General features: G+C 42.9%; 1 protein-coding gene across 11 annotated transcripts in view; it reads left to right on the top strand.

Annotated features, from left to right (window-relative positions):
- The window catches only part of Ppp2r2b (protein phosphatase 2 regulatory subunit Bbeta), a 410,600-nt gene that overhangs the window by 136,013 nt on the left and 251,929 nt on the right, over positions 1-22,658 (top strand). For 2 of the 11 annotated variants that reach the window (XM_037197121.1, XM_037197122.1), the window contains one exon: positions 21,635-21,828. The exons of 6 other annotated variants lie outside the window; for them this stretch is intronic. In XM_037197121.1, coding sequence (XP_037053016.1) covers positions 21,635-21,828 — 194 coding nt within the window. Of the gene's footprint in view, positions 1-20,894; positions 21,829-22,658 lie in introns of those variants that run through there. 3 more of the 11 variants (XM_028881724.2, XM_028881727.2, XM_028881725.2) reach the window with 3 other exon arrangements.

Genomic DNA, 22,658 nt, shown 5'->3' with positions numbered 1-22,658 from the left:
TGATCAGTGCACACTGTTAGCCCTTCTTAGGGAAAAGTCAATTGGGAAAACTATGAAGGCACACATGATGTTCATAACAGAAGACAGCAAGCCAAATAACACCAAAAACTCCTTGGAATTTGACTTCCTCTGGAGGAATTCCCTGATCCCTCCAGGTAGTGACTTTGTCATAACCAGCTGAGTTCCTATGATATATTCCTGCGGCCTGCAGCAAAAATCAACATCTGTTTTCTTCCAGGAAACTCTTTGGATTTTTAAAAAGTAATGGGAGAAATGCTCAATGATTATGTAGTTGGGAATCTTTTTAAATAGTAAAGAAGATGGCGCTTTACTCTTGACAACTCTCCTTCTTAGTTGAGGTGTGTGTGTGTGTGTGTGTGTGTGTGTATTTGTATACGTTGGTCCAACGGAGGAGTCTACATTGGAATGACAAGGAATCGAGGGTCACTGAATGGGAAGGAGGATGTGAGTGGACCTTGAATTACTCTCAACGTCCAGACACAAACTGTATCTATTCTGGGAAGCATTTTGTAGACATGAGGACTCATTCTCTTGTACTCCACTTGTCAGTGCCCTAGGGTTATGTATGGGTGACAAGCTATTGTCCTGAGATGTGTGTATGTGTGTGTGTGTGTATGTTTGTATTTAGACTTAAATATACATAGAGAAAGAAGAACATCTCTTTATAGATAGCACTTTATTATCCCCCTTTTCATCCCTTACTCCCCCCACACAAATAGACACATAGATAGATAGATAGATAGATAGATAGATAGATAGATAGATAGATAGATAGATAGATGGTAGGTAGATAGACACATAGATACATTGACAGATAGATAGACAGATGATAGATAATGAATATATCTTTAATAATTGCCTTTTAATTTCATAGATTAGTTGTCATTTTATACATCTGGGCATTTTTTCCTTTTCTCCTGCTTTCAAATTTGAAATCTTCATGACTGTTGTGTGTATCTGCACATGGACATGCCACAGCACACAGGTGGAGGTCAGAAGACAGCTTTGTGGAGCTTGGCTCTCTCTACCTGTAGATCAAACTCATGTAAGCCAGCTCACACAGCACACATCTTTACCATATTTTTTCAAATATATACTTTTTCCTGTAGTAGTATTATTTATCAATTGTGTATATGTGTGTGTGCATGTGTGTTTATATGCATGTGTGTTTGTGTGAGTGTGTACATGTGTGTTTGTGTGCATGTGTTTGAGTGCACACACATAACATGGTGCATGTATGGAGTTAGAGGACAACTTCTGAGAGGTCCATACTCTCCTCATACTGTGGGATCTGAGAATCAAACTCTGATCTTTGTGTTTACATGGCAAGTGCCTTTACCCACTGAGCCATACCACCAGTATTCATGTAGTTATTTTTATAGCATTCTGTTCTTGATTTATAGGCTTATTGGCTTCTAAAATATTTCTGCATGGATGAATTAAGGGTTTGTTTATACTCCTGATAATATTTGTTTCTTCCAGTGTCAATAAGTCTATTTTCCTTAGTTTTTCTTCACATTATGGGTTTACTCAATTGACAATATGATCTCACTTCTCCAGGTCATGTGAGAGAATGAATTTTCAGAATGGTTGAATGAACACCAATAGAGCTTATCTACAGGATAGTTCCATTAAAGAATGAGGCTTGGAAACGTATTTTGGAAATTCTAAATGCTCAAATGCACTTTGGAGAATTCAACCCCACACTCATTACCTTGACCCTTTCTAGACTACTTATTTTTTATTTAAAGGAAGAACCTTCTGTTGTAGCATCCCAGGGTAGAATGTAGAGAGCTGAACACGAAGAAGGCAGACAATTAACTCATCTCTCTATGGATATCACTTTAGCATCCCCCCTTTTACCCTCCCACCTCGTTCAGCCCTCACCTTGAATCATTTTAGACATTACTACATACTAAAGCATCTCCAGGTTTGGGCAAAGCAAGTAAATACCCTCATTGGCTTATCTCTTCCCCTATCATCATCCATCCACTGTTCTTCTCTCATTGGCTTATGAGATCCATGGTGCATTGATGATCCTTCTCACATTAACTTCATTATGAGTTAGATCTGCTTTATACCTTCACTATTACTTTAAAGAGAGCTTGAAGGTAAAGAGATAATAAACATACATGCAGTTCACATTTTGACAGTAATTTTTTGGGGGGAGGGGTTATCCAAAATCAAGGAGCATCAATAACAACTTAAAGGGTTAAGCCAGACTTTCTTAGAGCATCTGCTTCTTTATCATAGAAATCTTGTTTCAAACTGGAAAAGCCCCGTGTGTGGTGGTGCATGCCTTTAATCCCAGCACTGAGAAGACAGAGGCAGGTGGATCTATGTAAGTTCACACCCAGTCTGATCTACTGAGGGAGTTTCAGGACAGCTAGGGCTACACATTTCTTTTTACTGTCTTATAAGAAGAAAAATTCAAAGTAAAAATCAATCTTCTGGATATGGAGAAATGGCTCAGCAGTAAAGAACACTGGCTGCTCTTTCAAAGGACCTGATTCAATTTCCAGTACCCATGTGGTGACTCATAGCTGTCTGTAAGTCCTGTTCCAAGGAATCCAACCCCTTCTTCTGGCTTCTACAGCAGGCACGAGGCATTCACATGGTGCATGAACATACAAGCAGATAAAACACTCCTACCCATGAAATAAAATAATTTTTAAAGATTTTAAAGCCACCCTCCCCAATAGTTTGAGCCTCTGCTTGCTTTTCCCCACTATTTCATAGAGCCCCCCTGCTTTCAGGGATTAGCAACTCTCTCCATTGCCTTTAAAGCTTGGAATGTTCCATTGATTATACATCTTTTAATTAATAAATTTTTATTGTCCAAAGAAATTGTCTGCATTTTCCTTTTAATAACGTTCCCATGTGTAAATCATGGTATGTGTATAATGTGTATAATTCCTATAGATGGTGCTGTTTGGCATAAGGACATTATCATACAGCTATGTAATATACAATGAACATATCCCCACCCATAGTCCCCTAATCCGCTTTCCCAACACCCTGCCTTGGTTAGCCATGGCTTTTTGTGTTTCCATGAGGAAATATAAGGGAACCATTGCAAGAGTAAGACCAGTAATCCTGGGCTGAAATCTCAGATCTGCTGTACTCTTCATGCAAGAGAGCAATGCAGAGGTTTGATTGCCTCCGTGATAAGCAGAAATATCTCCTTGGATGGTATCTGTGAGTGATAGCAGTAATGTGCCTATGAAGATGTGAGCACAATGCCTTGGCATGCTTGGTAAACTCCCTTCACATGGCAGCCGACGTGATTATGGGGGGGGGGGAGACTTTATGATGCCATGGTCTGCCCTCTCCTCAAATACATATATATACAAATGTGGTGCTTTGTAGACAGATCAAATGCTGTGTGACTCCACAGGCTTTAGAATAGCTCTTTGAATATTCCAGCCCCTTTGCCTTTGTGAAGCCATCAGTATGAAACACTGTTCCAGGCCAACACAAGTATTGTTTGGCCCCAATTGTCAGTCATAACTCCTTGCGACTGTTTGTTTTCCACTTTTCCATTTTAATAATTACCTACTGAAGCAGCTCTGACTAAGCTGTGACATGACAAACCAATGTGTCCCAATTAGGGCACATTATGGGATGGATGCCTTAGCGCTCACTCCTGTGCTCTCCTGTGGTGGACAAGGACTCTATAGTGACTTGTTTGCCTAATGAGGTGGAGTCCAGGAGCCTGGCAGATGGGATTCTTTTGACAAGATTTATTTCAAAGGAGCTAAAAACGTATTTCAAGGAGGCATGAAAATTTGCATATGTCGCTAAGTTTGTAGGAATGGATTTATTTCCTTTCAAGCATATTAGTTAAAGGCTGTTTACAAACAAGGAAAAGGAAAGTTCTAGGCTTTATTTTAAATAAACAGCTTTCACCTTGTGAGCCCTACTATGTACACGGTATAAAAACAAGCCCAAATTGCTGGTGAGACATCGTTTTTAGTTCTTGCCTCCATTGAACAAGCTTGATGGTTTGCCAGGAACCATACAAAGACACTGGGACCTGGTAGTAAATAAGAGGCAAGCATGATTCTCTCCTGACCTTACCATGTACAGTCATTCAGTGAGCACTTGCTGACCACAACAGGAGTAGAGAAAGGGACACAGGGTGTTGATAGAAGCCTTGTAGAGAAGCTGGCGTGGTCTCTATTGGTGAGAATCCTGTGGAAGGATGAAGACTCTGAAGTACAGGACAGATTTCATTATGGGCAAAATAGAAAAGAAAACTCAGGAAAATGCAAAGGCCCTCAGTTGGAGTGAACTCACAGTACTCCGGAGACTGAAGGGAAGATGTATTTTGACACAGGAGATAAAGGCAAGGGAAACAGGACTGAGCATGAAATCCCTTTTCTCGTGATCCACATGTTGCCCTTTTCAGCGTCTCTTTCTTTCATCTATTTACTCATTCTTTGATTCAGTCAACAGAAAAATGCAAAACAATTCATTCAAACCAAGTCCATGTTGGTTCTGTAGCTAGTACCTTGTTAGGTACAGAGCCAACCATGAGTAAGACACAGAGCTGACCCAAGGACTCACAAATGAGATGATACCCAGATGTATAAGCTCACAGCAGAAGAACACCATCCTCCATCAGTGTTTAGAAGCTCAGAATTGTCCAAAAGAAGAGAATGTCAAGAGAAATAAAATACACAAAAATGCCCAACAATCCTGGGAAACTCCCATGGGCTCCTCAAGGCTCCCAGTGTAGACCATGAAACCTTAACTCATGGAAATGAGAATAGAAAAGCACTCAGCAGCTCTTACAGGTCTGTGGCGCTGTCTTACGGTTCCTTGGATTTATCCTTTACAAAGAGTTATGGGACGCGTTTAGGGGTTGTTGGAAGGTAACAGGAGCAGTCAGATTTACACTTTAGGAGATGATGCATGGAAAATGGAAAATGTGCTAAAGGCCCACAAGAGGAAACATGCCAAAAAGTGGCAGCAGCCTGAGCTGAGTTACTGGCTACATGAGTGGACAGTTGTAGACCTTTTCAAAGGGCTGGGTGGGTCTTTGCAACTGTGGATATGAATGGAGAAAGAGCAATGTTAGGAATATTCACTGAGCTTCTGGACTGGACAACTAAGGCAAAGTGGACAGCACCCAAAAGACAGCAAGAGAAATGAATATCTGATTTATTTCTTTCCAAGTAAGCATTGGCTACTTGGAAGGGTTGTCTACACTACAATATACTACTGAGCACCTGTGACCCCAAAACTGATTAACAAATATCATAATTATTTTCTATACAAAATTCCAAAGAAGTAATCAACTGTTGTAAATAGGATAGGAAGCAGTTAGTGACAATGTGATGTTTTTTACAAGATGATTGGTCAAGGCCTTAAGGGACAAATGACGCATTGCTAGGGAATAAATGAAGGGATGAGAGATAGGAAGATGTTGTTGACAGTGAGCACGGTAGTGCAAGGCTCAAAGTTCTTCAAGAAACTGGAAATTGTCCTCTAGTTCTTGAGCATAAGACTTGGGAGGAGGTGGCATAAAAAGTCAGAGGTTCTGGGAAGGAGATTGATTACAGAGGCTCACAAGACACACCCAGGAGCCTTACAACTTCCAGGCCTGCAACTGGTGGTATTTCTCTGTAGAAAGTAAATAGAATCAAGTTATTACAGGGAATTCCAACTTAGAAAAAGCTGAACTAACTTCCTCATGACAGGAGTTCTATCTTTTGACATGCATTGGAAACCTCCAGCAGAAGAGGTTGCATCACACTATCCTGGTTGTTGTTTGTTTTGTTTTGTTTTCTGTCAGCCTGACATAGGCTTGTGTCATCTGAGAAGAAGGAACCTCCACTGAGAAAATGTCTCCACCAGATTGTTCTGTGGATAAGTCGGTAGAGCATCATCTTGATTGATGATTGATGCGCAAAGGCCCAGACCACCTTGGCTACTGCCACCTCTGGGAAGATTGTCATGTGGCGTATAAGAAATCAAACTGAGCAAGCCCTGGAAAGCATACCAGTAAGCAGGGAGCTTCTGCTGCCTCTGCTTCTGTTCCCATGTCCAGGTTCCTGCCTTGGGTTTCTGTGCTGACTTTCCTCCATGATGGAGCATGACCTGGAAGTATAAGATGGAATAAACCCTTTCCTCTCTAAGTTGTTTCTGATCACGGTGTTTTTTCACAGCAAGAGAAAGCTTAACTAAGATCATGTGGGTGGTTGCTTTGTGTTGTATGGTTTAGGGTTCAAATTTTGTACCTCTTCCTATACAAAGACACTGATAATGGTGTGTCTTTGGGTTTAGGAAACTGTTACAGGCAATGTTTCAAATTAGAGTGACAGAAAACCAGATCTGTAATTTGGAAAGATAATGCTAATTTAGCGAAGAGAGTGAACTGGGATTCATAAAGATAGACTCCAGAACCAGAAGAAGTTAAATAAAAGAACAAGAAAACAGATTCACATAAGCCAAAGCTAATTAGGAGACTGTCATGGGAATAGACATGTCTGCATGTGCATGTTTGTGTTGGACAGGGGCTGTTAAAGTCTCTCTCTCTCTCTCCTGTGTGTGTGTGTGTGTGTGTGTGTGTGTGTGTGTGTGTGTGAGAGAGAGAGAGAGAGAGAGAGAGAGAGCATGTATGTTAGTGAGCATTCAGTAAGTCCTAGTTGCAGCCTGCAAAAGCGAAGGAAACTTTATTGAGAGTAATTTTTTTTCAAGCTTTGTGTCAATGTGGGACATGAGTGTTTCAAGCTCCTCCTGTATTTGTGAAGCCTGGTGATTCTCCTGCCAATTTTATGAGAGTTTTCCAATCGGCTGCTCACTGGCTCAGTACAGAGAAAGAAGGAGCATTGCCTGTATTCATTGCAGGTAGAAAGCAGGCCTGACCCTTGCCCGTTGAATTTTGAGTCTGGGCTCTTCAGTCTATCGTGTTTTCTCTAAGCTGGAGCTGAGCCGGGATTTGAAGAATAAGATTTATGTAGGTTTTCTTAGAGCAGTAGAAACGTTTAAACTAGAAGGAAAAGTACACGAGAGCACACAAAGACAGGGATAGGAGCGGTTTAGCCAGCAGTCAGGACAGTGTCATTGTGCCAAAGACAGTAATCTCTCTCTGAGTTCTCCGGTCCTTCAAGGCACGGCCAGCTCCATGGTCTACAGCACATGCAGTCACACGAGTCCTTCACACACACAGACATGTCTCATGCTTGGCGTCACACTCTGCTATTGCTGTCTTGAAATCCCTGATGCTCTGTGAACAAAGAACCTTGGGATTTTATTTTATAGTGGCTCCTGCATATTTGTTATGCAGCCATCTCAGAGCCTGGGACTGGTATTTTGTGCATTCATTTTACCTGCTGATGCTATCCTCGCTTGGGTCAATGCCTCTAAATCTTTGCACGGTGGAGAGTCCATCACCTGAACATACACTTGAAACAGTAGTTCCCAATCAAGGTGGGAGCTCCTTGCCAGTGTCTTAAAAGGCTAGTGCTAAGTACCTAGCAAGCAAATGATGCATGTCTAGTGGTGGGTGAAGATATGCCTCCACCACAAGCCCACTCACATGATCAACTTCACATTGCTTTGTCCTGAAGCTATGGCTTTGAGCAAACTTGGGAAAAATAAAAACAAGAATAATAAGACAATTCAAGGAGGAGAACTGGACAAGTGAATGAACCCAGCATCCATGTCCGCAGTGACAGGGCACAGAGCAATCACAGTTCCCAACATATGATACGATACGGTGCCAAGTGCTCAGTGTTGCTGGATGTATTACAGGCCATGTGCTGTTTTAGACTGTGCGTGCACTCTGTGATGTGACTACTGCTAACAATGTTGCAAACAACATTAAAAGACAACATGATGAGGACCTCACTCACAGTTATGCTGCTAGAAAACATCAGAGCCAACATCTGAACTCAGAAACACGCTGGCTCTCAAAAGCCATGCCTTTAGGTTTGCCTGTGATATCTCACCTGTCTTTGGAAAGGCTCAGATGTAGCCATGTGGCATTACCAGTGTGGTCTGTGTGATAGCCCCTTTTGCTTCTCCCGTTGAGGTGCACATGGGGGCCAGCAGGCAGCATGCTTCCAAACCTGCATTCACCTGCACACCTTCCTCTGGCCTTGCAGGCATTTCTGTTGTTCTTCTCTACCGTGAACAACAGACCTAATGAGTCAGCATTTGGAAGCAGTAAGCACTCAAGCTCTGCCACCCCGGGTCCCACCACCACACACACCTAGGGAAGGAGTCTAAATCTTCCATTTGATTCCCAAAAAGGTCTCTGATCCCCAAACGTTCAAGTTGTTGCTCAAAGCCTAAGCTACTTTTTAGATGTAAATTCGTACTCTTTCGTCTTTATCTTCTGTTCAGTCCTTGTGGCTCCCTCAGATGCCAAATGGAAATTACAGGGTCTCTATTTGAGGTATGTTTAATATGATTATTTTCCTTCTGCATTTATTCCATAAATATTTATTGAGTTTAAAAATATACACAACCTTGCTTACAAGTTCAAGGACCACATAACTCGTGAATTCCGCCTGTCTGTGACTTGCCACACCAGTGTCCTCACGGCTGGGACAGCAACCTGGCTTGTGTAACACCTTGAACTCTTTGCCATGTTTCCGACATGCTGGGTAGAATTTGTGATGTGTTCCATCCTATGGCCTCTAAAGTTGCCTGTGATCTGCAGTTTTCTGCTTAAGGTGCAGAAAATAACAGACTGTGGAGGTGTGGGAGGCAGCGTTTGGGGTCAGTTCCCAGTAAACAGAAAGATTTCCTGTTGAGACCTCTCTGTCTGTGGATCAGGGAGACTGATACTTCTCTTCTACAGTTCCCTCATGGTCCAGAACAGGGCAGAAGGGCAGGCAAGACAAACCAATTATTTTGTAGTTTTGTTTAAGACTGGATCTACTGACTTGGGGGGGGGAGGGTTGATTTTTTTACATTTAATTAAAATATAATTGCAGTATTTTCCCCTTTCCTTCCTCCAATTCTTCCCTTGCCTCTTCTCCCTCCCTCCCCCTGCTCAAATGCATGGGCTCTATTTCTTAATTGTTGTGATACACACACACACACACACACACACTGCACTTGTAAATATATAGATACTACCTGCTCCGTTCATATAATGTTACTGCTATGTTTATGATTTCAGGGATAATAAAAATGTGGTACATATACACTTTGGAATACTTGTCAGCTATAAAATAAAATAATATTTGTAGGTAAATGAATAGAACCCACTAACTTTTGAAAAAGTGGTAATGTCTCCATCTGACCAATCTCAGTGTTCTGAGCTACCGAATGGAACTTCAATAGCTTTTATTAATCATCTTAAGGAAAAAGATGTGTATTCCCAAATGGAAGTTGTTGAGCATCCTGTGAGTAGAGCATGGAAGCCAGGCTAACAGGGGTTTTACTTGCATCCCAGATACTAAATGACAAGGCAATCTGGCTAAGTCTCTACCCTTCTCTATGGTTCAGTTTCATTATCAAAAAAAAAAAAAAAAAAAAAAAATGATGATGGGTCAGACCTAATTATCTGTAAGTCCACCTTTCAACTTGAACTTTGTCAAAAGACTATTTCCCACTACTGAGAATTAGGTGAGCTGTAAAATTTGAAAGCACTGTCCTCAAGATTACCCTAATTCCTGGCACCCACCACAAACAGGAGGTCCCGAATTAACCCCAATTTCAATGCTTTGTCAGGAGAATTAGCAAATCTCTCTGAATGCTGTCATACACACGGTTACAGCTCATTATAGGGGAAAGTGCACATTAAGATCAACCAAGGAAGAATTGTATTGAGCAAGATCTGGAAGTGTCTCGGGCAAAACTCCCCTTGTTTTCAGTGTGTGTATCCCCCTCCTGTTACCGCTATGACAACCTGCATAGGGTATGACCCGCCACCAGAGCTTTTCTAAACCTGGTGGTCAGGCTTGCCATGGAGCACCATTGCACAGGCCCCATAACCACAACTAAGGTATTAATGATTGTCACAGAACTGGACTCCATAATCAAGTGAACAGAAGAAAACCATGTGACCCAAAGCTCCTAGCCCAAATCAAGTAGTCACTCTGCTGTAGCCAGTTCTACCCTAAGGTGTCCTGTGACTGTCCCCCAAACTAAAACACATGTTATTGACATGTGTAACAGCTTACCATGACCACATGGCAACTCTTACAAAAGAAAACATTCAATTGGGGCTGGCTTGCAGTTTCAGAGCTTTAGTCCATTATCATCATGGCAGGAATCATGGCAGCATGCAGGCAGATATGGTGCTGGAGAAGGAGCTGAGAGTCCTATAATCTTGATCCACAGGTAGCAGGAAAAGAATTGGGTGCCACTGAGCCTGGACATAAGCATCTGAAACTTCAGAGCCTTCCTTTACAGTGACACACTTCCTCTAACAAGGCCAAACCTACTCCAACAAGAGCACACCTCCTAATAGTACCACTTCCTATGAGCCAAGCATTCAAACACATGAGTGTGTCAGGGCCATTTCTATTCAAACCACCAGAGTATTCATTCTTTAAAAAAACACACTGTTGGATGTATTAGAAGGTTGGAATGTTGTTCAATTGTCATTGGAGTTTATTTGCCTATCATAACCATTGCCCAGGGCTAGATCCCCAGGACTACATAAACCAGGCATGGTAGGAAATGACTGTTATCCCAGCACCGAGGAAGTGGGGCTGGAGCATCAGAAAGCCAGGGTACTTCAACTATATAGTGAGTTTGAGGCTAGCCTGAGCTACATGAGACCTGTACTCAAAAGATAAAGCAAAAGACACCTTAGAGCAGTGGTTCCCAACCTTCCTAATACTACAACCCTTTAATACAGTTCTCTTGTTGTGTTGACTCCCAACCATATTATTATCTCATTGCTACTTCATACCTGTAATTTTGCTACTGTTATGAATGTAAATATCTAATGTACAGAATATCTGATATGTGACTCTCAAAGGGATAGATACCCACAGGTTGAGAAACACTGCTTAGAGTAACTAACAGTATCATCACTGTTCGGGTGCTAAGTATAGGGAATAAGGAATTCCTGACTCCCTAAAAACCACACTTTCCTTGTGTAGTAACCAAAGACAAACGTGTATACTTAACGATCACACCACAGGGATAGAGTTGGTGGAGAATGGGGTATGGCTTTATTTATACAGAAGAAAATGCCCCAGAAAGGTTGATTCCACAAAGAATGCTGAGTTATGCTAGTGCCTGATGATGGACTTGAGATCAGAGAGTAAATCAGATCCAAAGATTCTGCAGTACGAGGGTTATCCCTGTGATACTCAGTGAATAATTAGGATGGATGTCCCTGTTTCAGTGTGGGAGTTGGAAGTATTTGGTGGTCCTACATGGAGGAAGGAAAAAATAGAACCATAGCCAGAGCCAAATCCTTTTAACATCTCAAAAAGCTTTTGGTGTGAGCACATAGGAACCCATGAAAGGCTTTGGGCAGAAAAGTGACATGGAGTGATTTCCATTCTAAAGGACTGATTTTCCTGCAGTGTATAAACTATGGGAAAGGACATGAACCTTAGCTTTTAACAGGCTCAGCAGTGAAGCTCTTGTATCTCAGAAGCCATATCAGGTGGCTCACACATAATGTCCTGTAACTCCAGCTCAAGGGGTTCCGATGCCTTCTTCTGACCTCTATGAGCACTGCACTTATGTGCACAAACCAAGAGAGAGAGAGAGAGAGAGAGAGAGAGAGAGAGAGAGAGAGAGAGAGAGAGAGAGAGAGAGAGAAGAACTAAAATCTTAATAAACACCGTGATGGTGGAGGGTGGAGTAAGCTGCTTCAGGAGGACCTGGAGAGTGGCTTGTGCTGAAATACACTTGGTAACTAGAGCAGCATGGGCAGCATGGCATAGCAGCTGGGATGGTGAGAATTGGTCAATTACAAATACATGTTGAAGTTAGAGCTGGCAGATTTGATGGGAAGCATGTGGGGAAGAGAGGAATTCAGTGACAGGAAGTGAAGCTGGCATGGCAGGCCCCACTAAGGATGGAAATGTCTCATAGGCACCCAGGGAAATGTCTGCCCAGCAAGCTGCTAAGATTCTTTAGGCAAGAGGTCCATGTTCCAGGTTCAAATCTGGAGCTACATAGTCTTGTGGATGCTAACGGAGCGAGGGAAGGACTTGGGATAGTGAAGTCCAGTGTAGCTGAAAGTTTTCTCTGTTCCTGCCTACCCTCCTCCTCCCCCCCCCCCCAGTACAGACAAATCTCTCTCACCCACAGTCCTGCAGCTGCTTGAACCCAATTAAACATGCAGAGACTTACGTTATTTATAAACTGTATGGTCTATTGCAGGCCTCTTGCCAGCTAGCTCTTATGTCTTAAATTAACCCATTTCTATTAATCTATGCATTGCCACGTGGCTTTGTGGCTTCCTGGTACTTTTACATCTTGCTTCTCCTAGAGGTGGCTTCCAGCTTCTCCCCAGACTCTGCCTTTCTCTCTCCTTGGATTTCCTGCCTGCCTCTAAGCTGCCTTGCCATAGGCCAAAGCAGATTATTTATTAACCAATGAGAGCAGCACACATTCACAGCATACAGAATGACATCCCCCAGTGGTCTAGGACTCTGACCTCTACACGTCAAAGGGGTGAGGAAGAACCAGCAAATGAGTCTCAGAGCTAACATTCAGGCAACTCAGAAGAACAGTGGGCAGGAATGAGCAGGGAAACTACCCTGGAAAGGAGGGTGTGCTCCTCCATACTTAAACCCCTCCCACACTTGTCTCAAAGGCAATGAAGCACCAAATTCTAGGTGTCATAAGAGATCCTTCCATTGGTCATGTGGCTACAAATTCTGCTCTCCAATCTAATCTTCAAAAGCACTGACTGTTCTCATGTATCAGAAAGTATGCCTACACTGTAACAGATTCTAGATAAACAACCGTAAAAAATCTTTTCTGGGCCAACATCTGCCTGGTTGGCTCTGTTTCCCAGCTGAAACTGAAGCCACAGGTGTTCAGCCAAACAGTTGGCCTATTAGAGGGGTAACTGCCAGAGAATGAATATGGGTTATGGTATGCCATGTAGGTGCTTTTGCAGTTCTTGTCTTTTGTTACTCTGTCCATTCAGTTTGGCAGTTCTAGAAAGAAAGAAAATTGCATCTAAATTGTCTATTCTGTATAACCTGTATGTAGATATTTATGACCATATATATTTTCACATTTTGTTTGTATGACTTAAAATAGTTTTGAGGGTCATCAAATTCTAATTCCAATCCTTAGTAGAATAACTGTTTCTGAGAGAATATGTTCAAAATGCTGTTTTTGTGAATGGAATGACGTTTTGGGAATGTGTTCAAATGCTGTTTTTGTGAATGGAATAATGTTTTGGGAATGGTTCCTCTGCACCCCTGCTGTTCAGTTGGGGGAACCCCGGCATATCTGGTTACTTAACCCTAGAACTACAGCCAATTTTGAGACATTTCTAAGTATAAACCAGTTTTCAAAGATTGATACAAAAGAAAGGTAACTTTGTAGTTAATCAATCATTTTATATTGATTGCATGTTGAAATTATGTGTTTTGGAATGTTGTATTAAAATAATTTTATTTTCATAAAACTAAACATCTAAAACAATTATTAAAATGAATGCCTTCTGCTTTTCTTAACTTTTCAATGTGGCAGCTGCTAAATTAATAACAAATGTTTGTGTCACTTTTCTGAGGCTCAGTGCATTGTATACACACATTGTATTTCGTATCAGTTTCTTCTGACTTCCCTGAATAAAGAACAATCTGATTTCTCTAACACAAGACTTTGGCCTACAAAATACTTCATGTAATTAATCTAGTTTTTATTTTCTCTTACTAAAAAATAAAAAATAAATAAAAAAGATACATTCTAAGGGTTTTTTGTTTTGTTTTGTTGTTGTTTGTTTGTTTTTGACAAAAATACCAGGGCAAGAAGCTTGTACAGACTCCTCATAAAAAAAAGTCATGTTTGCTTTTTTTAACCTAAAACTGGGTGCATGCAGCTTGCTTTGCTCTCTGCCATTTTCTTGGCAGAACATTCACAACTGCCGTTGCCATCAGATGTTGTACTAAGTCCGAAGGACATGACACACTCGATAGCAGTGTCAGCAGAGATGATGGCAATGGCTTGTCATTCATCTTTTAGGGACAGCTCTATTGAGATGTACCTTACGCATCATAAAACCTAGTGTTTGAAAGCACATTTCCACTACCCTAAAAGGAACTCCTGAACCCAGTAGCAGATCCTGCATCCCACCCACAGCCCCTGACAATCACTAGTCTACTTTCTGCCTACAAATCTGCCTAATAACATTTCAAAAGTAATAGATCTGTTTGTTTGGCTTCTTTCAACAGAAGAAATTTTGTTAAGTTTCATCTTTGACATAGCATGTATCAGTACTTCGCTGCTTTTTATTGCTAAGGACTATTTCAGTGTGTGTGTGTGTGTGTGTGTGTGTGTGTGTGTGTGTGTGTGTGTCCATCACTCGATGGACATTTGTGTTGTGTCAATTTTGGGGTTATTTTGAATAATGTAGTTGTGGACATTCATGTGCAAGCTTTTTTTGTGCTTTCCATTCTTCTGAGTATGTATAGGTGGTGTGGCAATTGCTGTGACAGGTAACAGGTAACACTTTGAGTAACTGTGACATTGTATGGCTACACTCTGCAGTCCCACAGTCATAAGGATTTTATCACATCCTCACTAGCCCAACAGTTGTGATGTTCAGTTGACAGAACATTCACCCCAGTGAGGTACAAATCAGAATCTAGAGGCAGGTGGTCTAGAAAAGACACCGAGGCAATCCCATTGTGACCCTCCCCTACTCACCTCCAAGCATAATGGTTAAGTACATGGGTTTCAAAGACCGACCATGGCTGAGCTGGACTCCCATTCCTTTGATGGGTAGCTCATTTAACTCTGCTATCTTCAGTAAAATGGAGATGATTATAGAGCTTACTTCAGGAGCTGTAGATAGAATTCAATGAGATGGGGAAATAAACCCCTTAACATAGAGTTTGTGGATGATTAAGTTGTTCCCTACTCCTCAAACAAGACTCTGAGAAATAACTTCATGTCTAAGTTTTTTTTTTTTTTAACCAAACCTTATTTTCTAAGAATAACTGCTATAAAGTAATATTTTGGGGACATTTTTTAGATATACAAGTTGTTATCCAATATATATATCCTTCCTTATAAATTAAACTAAAGCTTTGCTTTGAGTGTGGTAATCAGGTGCTAGACAGTCCCCCCGGAGAGTTGCTTAACTGGTTTTGGAGATCCTCACTTGCACTTAACAAATATGATGCAAATTAAAACTACCCTGTGCAAGCCAGCCAGTTTTAACCCCAGAACCACTGATTGAGAACAGTTTAAGATGTTTTCTTTCTAGCCCTCAGATCTGGGCTTGAGATTTTGTGTCTTCGCTCTGATTCCATCAGTACCACAGACAAGAAGAGGAACTGATGCTGAATGTTTTTGTAGACATTTTTGTTTCACACCTAGGCTTATCAAGACAAGGGTGAAGTAACTATGGAGCCTGGACTGTAGAAAAGAAAGATTCCTGGAGGGTGAGCATAACCAGCATCCCTTACATTGTCAGATATAAGAGCCTTCCAGATGCAATCACTCAGGGTCTACTATGACAATTTCATAACACACTTGAAAGGAATCAAAGGACTCATCAGATTTCTTCCAATAAATATCAGACATCTTTGTGTTAAAAGTAACCATTTAAGAGTTGTTTAATATTATCACAGAAGTTCCTTGATAATGGGCTGCTCTGGAACTCACTCAGTTTGGGAGTATAGTGTTGAGAAATTAGAGGGAACTTGGAATAGATAACCAGTAGGCGCAAAGATACCTCAGCAAGGGATGGATGCAAACGGGTGGGTACAGAGCGATACAACAAAGATATCTTAGCAAGTGGTGAGTTTCTATTGACCTGACGGTAAATGTTTAAAGACTGGCTCTTATATTTAAAATAACAACTTTAAATTTTTGTTTTGTTTTGTTTTTTGTTTTTGTTTTGTTTTGTTTTCGAGACAGGGTTTCTCTGTGTAGCTTTGCGCCTTTCCTGGAACTCACTCTTTAGCCCAGGTTGGCCTTGAACTCACAGATATCCGCCTGCCTCTGCCTCCAGAGTGCTGGGATTAAAGGTGTGTGCTCCGCCCGCCGCCACCGCCACCCGCCACCACCAGCAGCAGCAGCAGCAATAACAACTTTAATAACACATTTAAAAGTAACAACTTGATTTATAAAGTTGTTATAAGAAACTTACTATTTCTTTGATACAATTATCTTCTCACGCCTATTTCAGATTTTATATTGCCATCATAATGTCACTCAAAGCGCAGCTGGACAGACATGTGCATCCTACACATCTTGGCCCACAGTAGTCCCTAATCTAAAGTCTATATACATCACTGGGAGGGCAAAAGGCTTTTGTAACAAGTCTTTTTCTTTCCCACCAGTCAGCTCCCAAATAATAACATGGAAACTTCTTATTAATTACAAAAGCTCAGCCTATCCCTTAGGCTTGTTCCTAACTAGTTCTTATAACTTAAATTAACTCTATGCCCTATCATGTGGCATTACCTCTCTTCCATCTTGCACCTCTGTTTCCTCTCCATATCTCCTGATGTCTCCCATTTCTTGATTCCTTCTTCTCTTCCTTCCTCTCCCTGGAAGTCATATCTCTATCTTCTGCCTAGCTATTGACCATTCAACTCCTTATTAAACCAGTCACAACAATATATCTTTACACAGTGTACAAATATCCCACAACAGGCTTTATTTTTTTTTCCTAAGTTAAATGCCATGTGAAAGAATCGGTCATATGGATTTACATGCTATAGCATGCACAAGAAGGAATTACAAACTTGCTTGAAATTCAAGTGGCCAGTCTCTGGGCAGCCAGCACATAAACCACCTCAGAAAGTGGGGTGAACATTGGATAACTAGAGTTCCAGGAAAGGAAGTCTATGGGATTTCTCCATTGAGGAAGGGTGGCTAAATCTGTAGCCATGGTGAGCACTAAGAAGAAAGAGTCCTCTTTCCACACATTTGTATCATCATCGTAGCTTATAGGCGTCTTTTGCAAGATGCTAAAATATCATCTATATTGTTTCTAGTTGTTCATTAAGACAGCCAGAGGTTTTAAAACTCAGGTTTCTAAGTCACATGTGTTCACGTGGAAGACTGACTCGTAGTATGACTCTGTAGCTCTCTGCAGACAGAGGTCTCCACAAAGTTCTGCTGATAGAAAACCATCATTCATTTGGAGAGATCTAGCTCTAGGCCAGGCCTGGAGCAAGCACTTTCCCTACATTGTCTCTGAAGCCACCCAACAACCCTGTGAAGTGACTGCTTTGTAAACAGGGGCTCCAAGATGTTAAATTACTTGCCAAAGCTCGAGGAATTCATAAATGCCTGAGCTAGCTTGTGAAGTAGGACTGCCTGTCACCTGAAGACTACATTGGGACTCTAGACTGGAACGGATCAAGGGTTTTAATAAAATAAAAAATAAAAATAATAAAATGTGCTAATTGCCTAGTTTGAGCTCAAAGGTATGTGTCAGAAGCACTAGCCTACCTAGGCAAGCAGGAAGAGTTGTATTTGGAGAGTGGGCCAAGGACAAGGGTGAGAAAAAATGAATGTACCCACATGCTGCCATGCTGAATGGGGTAATGTAAGAGTGCAGTATATTTGTAATTGGCTCTTTCTGTGTAGACACAAGGCTGAATTATGTCAGCTATTCAGAGTACTCTTTGCAACCCCCTTTGGAGCTTGTGGCCCTCTCCTTAAACTATAAACTGGACACTAAGGTCCATGATGACAGAGACCAGCTAACCATCTCACAAACTGAGGTTTGGAATCTCCATCCTGTGTCAGTGTCTGGCACACACATTTGTTGGAAATCAGTGGTGGGTAATGATGGTGAAATAAAATGAAACCTCTAAGGAATAGCAGTGTTTTCTTTCCAGATATTATTTTATTTAATCTTCACAGTGGTTTTATGAAATTGATGCCATTTTTATCCCTAAAGTATAGGTAAGAAAATCTATGGTCCAGTGAGACTTTGTAACCTGCTTGAGGACACAATAATATAATAATAGGTAGATGAAAATAAGCTTTACCTGATGTTGCAGCTTGATACTTGATGTTATGTTATGGCCTGTCTATTTAAACTTTTTATTACATTGTGTGTGTGTGTGTGTGTGTGTGTGTGTGTGTGTGTGTGTGTGTGTGTAAATGTGAAGGTCAAACGACAAGTTGCAGGAGTCAGTTTTCTCCTCCTATTATGTGGGTCCTGGAGATCAAATTCAGATTATCAGGCTTGGCTGTGGGCACCTTTATCTGCAGAACTATCTTCCCAGCCCCTTTTGAAAGGCATAGCCCATGCTGACCTTGAACTTATGATCCTTCTGATTTTAGCTACCACACTGGCTCGATTATAGTAGGTGTACAATTTCAAAGCTCACACTCTTCTGTGAAGAAACAAACATTGTTTCTTATTGTCTGTATTCCCAATATTTAGACCAATACCAGCACATATCAAATGTTTAGTAATTATTAGCATATATACATGTAGAATTCAATGGGAACAATTATCCCCATAGCAGTAGGAGTTGTAAGCTAGAAACCTGCAGGCTCACAATAGATCGTTTTTGCATGATGTTTTATCATGGATAGGGGAATGAAAGACTTAATACCACTAACTAGATTCAATAATTTACTTATATAATCAATATGTATTATAATTCAATAAATATAAGCAAGCATCTGCTAAGTGGCAGGCACCTGATGTTGGAGACATGGTAAAATATTTGATGATGATGGTGATGATGATGATGAGTGATGGTGATGATAAGCAAATACTGGAAAATAAAATGTCATGAAAAGGACAAAATGAGCATGGAAACAAAAATAGTAGAGGTCTATGGTGTGATCTCAGTAACTAGAAACAGTCTTTTAGAACTTTGAAGTCTACGTAATGGGTGGAAATGGAAATCCTTGTCATTTGCCTTCTTAAGACTTGTGTCTTTTGTATTGTTGAGTGAATTGAATGCCGGCAGAATATTGCAGTACATACCAAAGGGAAAACTGAGTAGACTCAGAGGCTGGAGAAAGGTTGCATTTCTTATGGGGTACTATGGAAAATTTCTCACACCCAGTCTGGCCAATAAGCCTGGGCCCCACTTGATCCACCATGTATCTCTATTCCTACCTGGCACTGTTCTAAAGAGACAAGGGAGTGGGGTTCCCCAGAGATGCTAAACTCTGCTGTCACAGTCTAAGACAATCTCAAATGAAGGTGAGACATCTCCGCACCTCGATGCACTGAGAGACGAACCCATCTTTTTCCTTCTGTTCCTTCCTTGCCTTATGCCAATCTCCAAGAGAAGCAGAAAGGTGTGACTATGGGACCCTGCAGCCTTGGTGAGGCTCCCAGCTCGACATGGAAGATGCCACCAAGACAACCCATGCTGAAGCAGATAGAACCAACTTGTTACCAATTCTCATCTGCTACTTAAATTTCACTGTGGCTCTTGAACAAATAGCCAATCAAGGGTATAGGATTTAACAACCACCTGAAAATAAAATAGAATCTACTGGAAGCTCACCTATCACTTCCTAATCATAGGGAAACATTTCTGCTCCCCTTACCCTCAAGAGATGCAGTTCCTTTCTGGATGTAGAAACAATACCATTTTCCACCCACCAGAAACATCTTTTTTTTTTTTTCTTAAAAACCTAGTGGCAATTCCCAACCTCAGTTAAGGACTTGTTTTTCCATTTTTTTTTTTAACTTCAAATACTTTCTAAATTGTGTTAGCCCAAGCATTCATTGTATGTATATAATTAACTCACGGGTCCCTCGGGGCCCATCTGGCTAAACTCGTGGAGCTTAACTGAGCAAGACATTTGCTGATGTCTCTCCCATAGAAGTGCACACTACTTCATGAGGAAAGCAGGGGGAAGTTCTTTTCCAAATTGCTCTTCTAGTATGTTTGGATGGCTCTGTTAAATTATTTTGTTTGTTTCATAACAGTAACGATCTCATTTTCTTTCAAATGTGGAATTTGCCATTTGGGGGAAATGCGGGCTTGGGAGTGGATCCTGCCTTTGCTCTGAGTTGAAGTGAGAAGATGGGACTCTTTCTGTGCCCTTGGATCCTTTAAGTTCTGTCCGGATAGCAGTGGCTTTCCTTGGCCGCGGTCTCCGTTCTGCGTTCACGGACCTATTATGCTGAGGGCACACAGAAGGCATTCTGAAGAAGCACACCTGAACAGAGAAGCTCCCCCGTGTCTGTCCAAAAGAAAACACAAAGGGCTACGGAGAGTGCACTTCTTCAGACTGAATAGATTGACCCATAACTCAGCCCTGTGTTGTGTAGACTGTCTCTCTGCCTGTGAAGACACTGATGCATTTCTGAACACCAGCGTCTCACAGATAGACGTTAGAGCACTTGGAAAGGAATCGGGCATGATGGCGGTCTCAAAGTTCTGGCCCCTGCTCTGCTTTCTAGTCCTAGCATGGAGGGCTAACCTTTGAATAAGCTCCTTTTCCAGCTTTCTCCAGCTTTGAAGCTCCAGGCCTCGCCCTTGAACTTCAGTAAGGGGCAGTCTACATCATATCCGGTTAGCAAAAGGGACCTAGATGTGGACTTCTACCCAAAGGAAGTTACTTCTAAATGCTATCCTGAATGAAGTGCAGGCAGGTGTCCGGAGCAAAGCAGTCAGCTGAGGGACTCCTGAACACAAGCCCTGTGCCGCCCTTGGCTGCATGGCACCAGAGGGAAGAGATTAGAATAGCGCGTCCACGCCTTTTTTTTTTTTTTTTTTTTTTTTTTTTTTTTTCCGGTGAACCTGCAAGCTAGACACTCGCGCTGTCCAGGTGTCCTTGGCTGCTGCTTGCACTCCTCTGCAACAGAGAGCAGCCAGCAGCCTCTGCCTGGACTCCCACTGCTGCTGGGGAAGAGTCCTGGGGCTGCTGACGCGGTTGGGAGGAGCCTCGCCTTTAATGCACCAGCCGCCTCCAGCCTCCTGCAGCAGGAGCAGCAGCACCACCAGCAGCAGCTGCTGAGTGCGCGCCTGTGGGTGTGAGGGTGAGTGCGCTGGCGCTGGCCACAGCGCCCAGCCTAGCTCCCCGCCAGCTTTCCTAGCCCCCGCCTGCGGGAGCCGCCCTCCCGTGGGACCAGCACCCTCATCTCCGCAAGGCAAGCCTGAATCCTGCCCCTGCCATCTCGCCACTGCAGTGTGGGTCCGGAAAGGCACCATTTTGTCGCGGCTGCCCGCTCTCCCAAGGGGAGGAGGGCTCTCCTTTTTTGCATTTTGGAGCCGCTGCCTACCAAAGGAACCTGTTGGGCATCTCCCCAGCCCCGCTTGGGAGCGCCTCCTGGGCGGTTGGGCAGGACCAGACCCCTCGTGGGGAACACAGTGCTTCCTGGTACCCGGAGGCAGAGGAGGCAAGCACAGCATCCTCGCTGGGAATTGGAGCTGAAGTGAGCACACCGTGCGGGAGGAGCCACCGCAGCCTCGGAGAACGGAGTGGAGGAGGTGACAGCTCCATTGCCGGGTTTTTATTTTCTTCTCTCTCCGCCTCCCCGTCTCCTCCTCAGGCTCGGACCATGGTGCAGTCCCACTGGCTCCCCTGCCCCCCTCTCCTGTGAGACTGGCTGCGGGGTGGGATCATGGATACTTGTCTGCCGGCTTCTGGTTCCCACGCAAGTAAGCCTGCTGTCAATGGAGGAGGACATTGATACCCGCAAAATCAACAACAGTTTCCTGCGCGATCACAGCTATGCGACCGAAGGTAATGCCAGCTCGACCGCATTCCGCCGCTGGGGTCGGGTGCAAGTTGTGGATAGCTGTGCTTCACCAGCTGCCAGGCGCCTAGTGGCGGAGACTCTCGGGGCTCTGGGGCTGGGGCGGGGGGCTCAGACGAGGCTCACACCCGAACTGCCTCGGGGTATGGCACAGCCATCCAGGCTCTGTGACTCGAGCCCCAGTTCAGCAGCAGGTGGACCAGGAGCCCCTGGGAGTTAAAATGGCCTTTGGGGATTAGGCTTTTCAGGGCGCGGCTCCCAGGCAGACAGATGATCCCAAGGAAGCAGATGACCCCTTCTTGCCCCAAGACGCTTACAAGAGTCTTGGACTGAAAGGAGCAGGGAGGGGCCCAGTGAGACCTTGGTCTATCCCTCTCTGGGTATGGTAATGCTAAGGCTCTTTGGTGGCTGCAGGGAGGGCAAGGCATCATTTCTTGCCCATTCATCTCTCTGACTCTCTGGTTTACCTGCTCAGACAATCAAACCCCCACTAAAGGCCCTTTTGCGAAAGTGGGGGATCCCTCTCCCCCTTGAAAGTACGTTAGCCAGAAATTTTTAAAAGGTATCTGGAGAATCATGTTCCGTGGCGAGCGTACGAGGCTGACACGTGGGGCGAGCAACGGGATCCATCCGTGGGGCCTTTAAAAAAAAAAATCACCATTATGAATTCTGCAGCAGTACTTTCTGCTGAATCAACAGCCAGCAGAAAGCAGGAGGGTTCAGCAGGCTGAGCTTTGGCAAGAGGTGAAATTCTCTCTCTCTCTCTCTCTCTCTCTCTCTCTCTCTCTCTCTCTCTCTCTCTCTCTCTCTCTCTCTC

Source organism: Peromyscus leucopus, chromosome 19, assembly GCF_004664715.2.
Source record: "Peromyscus leucopus breed LL Stock chromosome 19, UCI_PerLeu_2.1, whole genome shotgun sequence".
NCBI classification, from domain to species: Eukaryota; Metazoa; Chordata; class Mammalia; order Rodentia; family Cricetidae; genus Peromyscus; species Peromyscus leucopus.
Note: the sequence above shows the minus strand (reverse complement) of the source record. Positions and strands in the feature narration are given on the sequence as shown.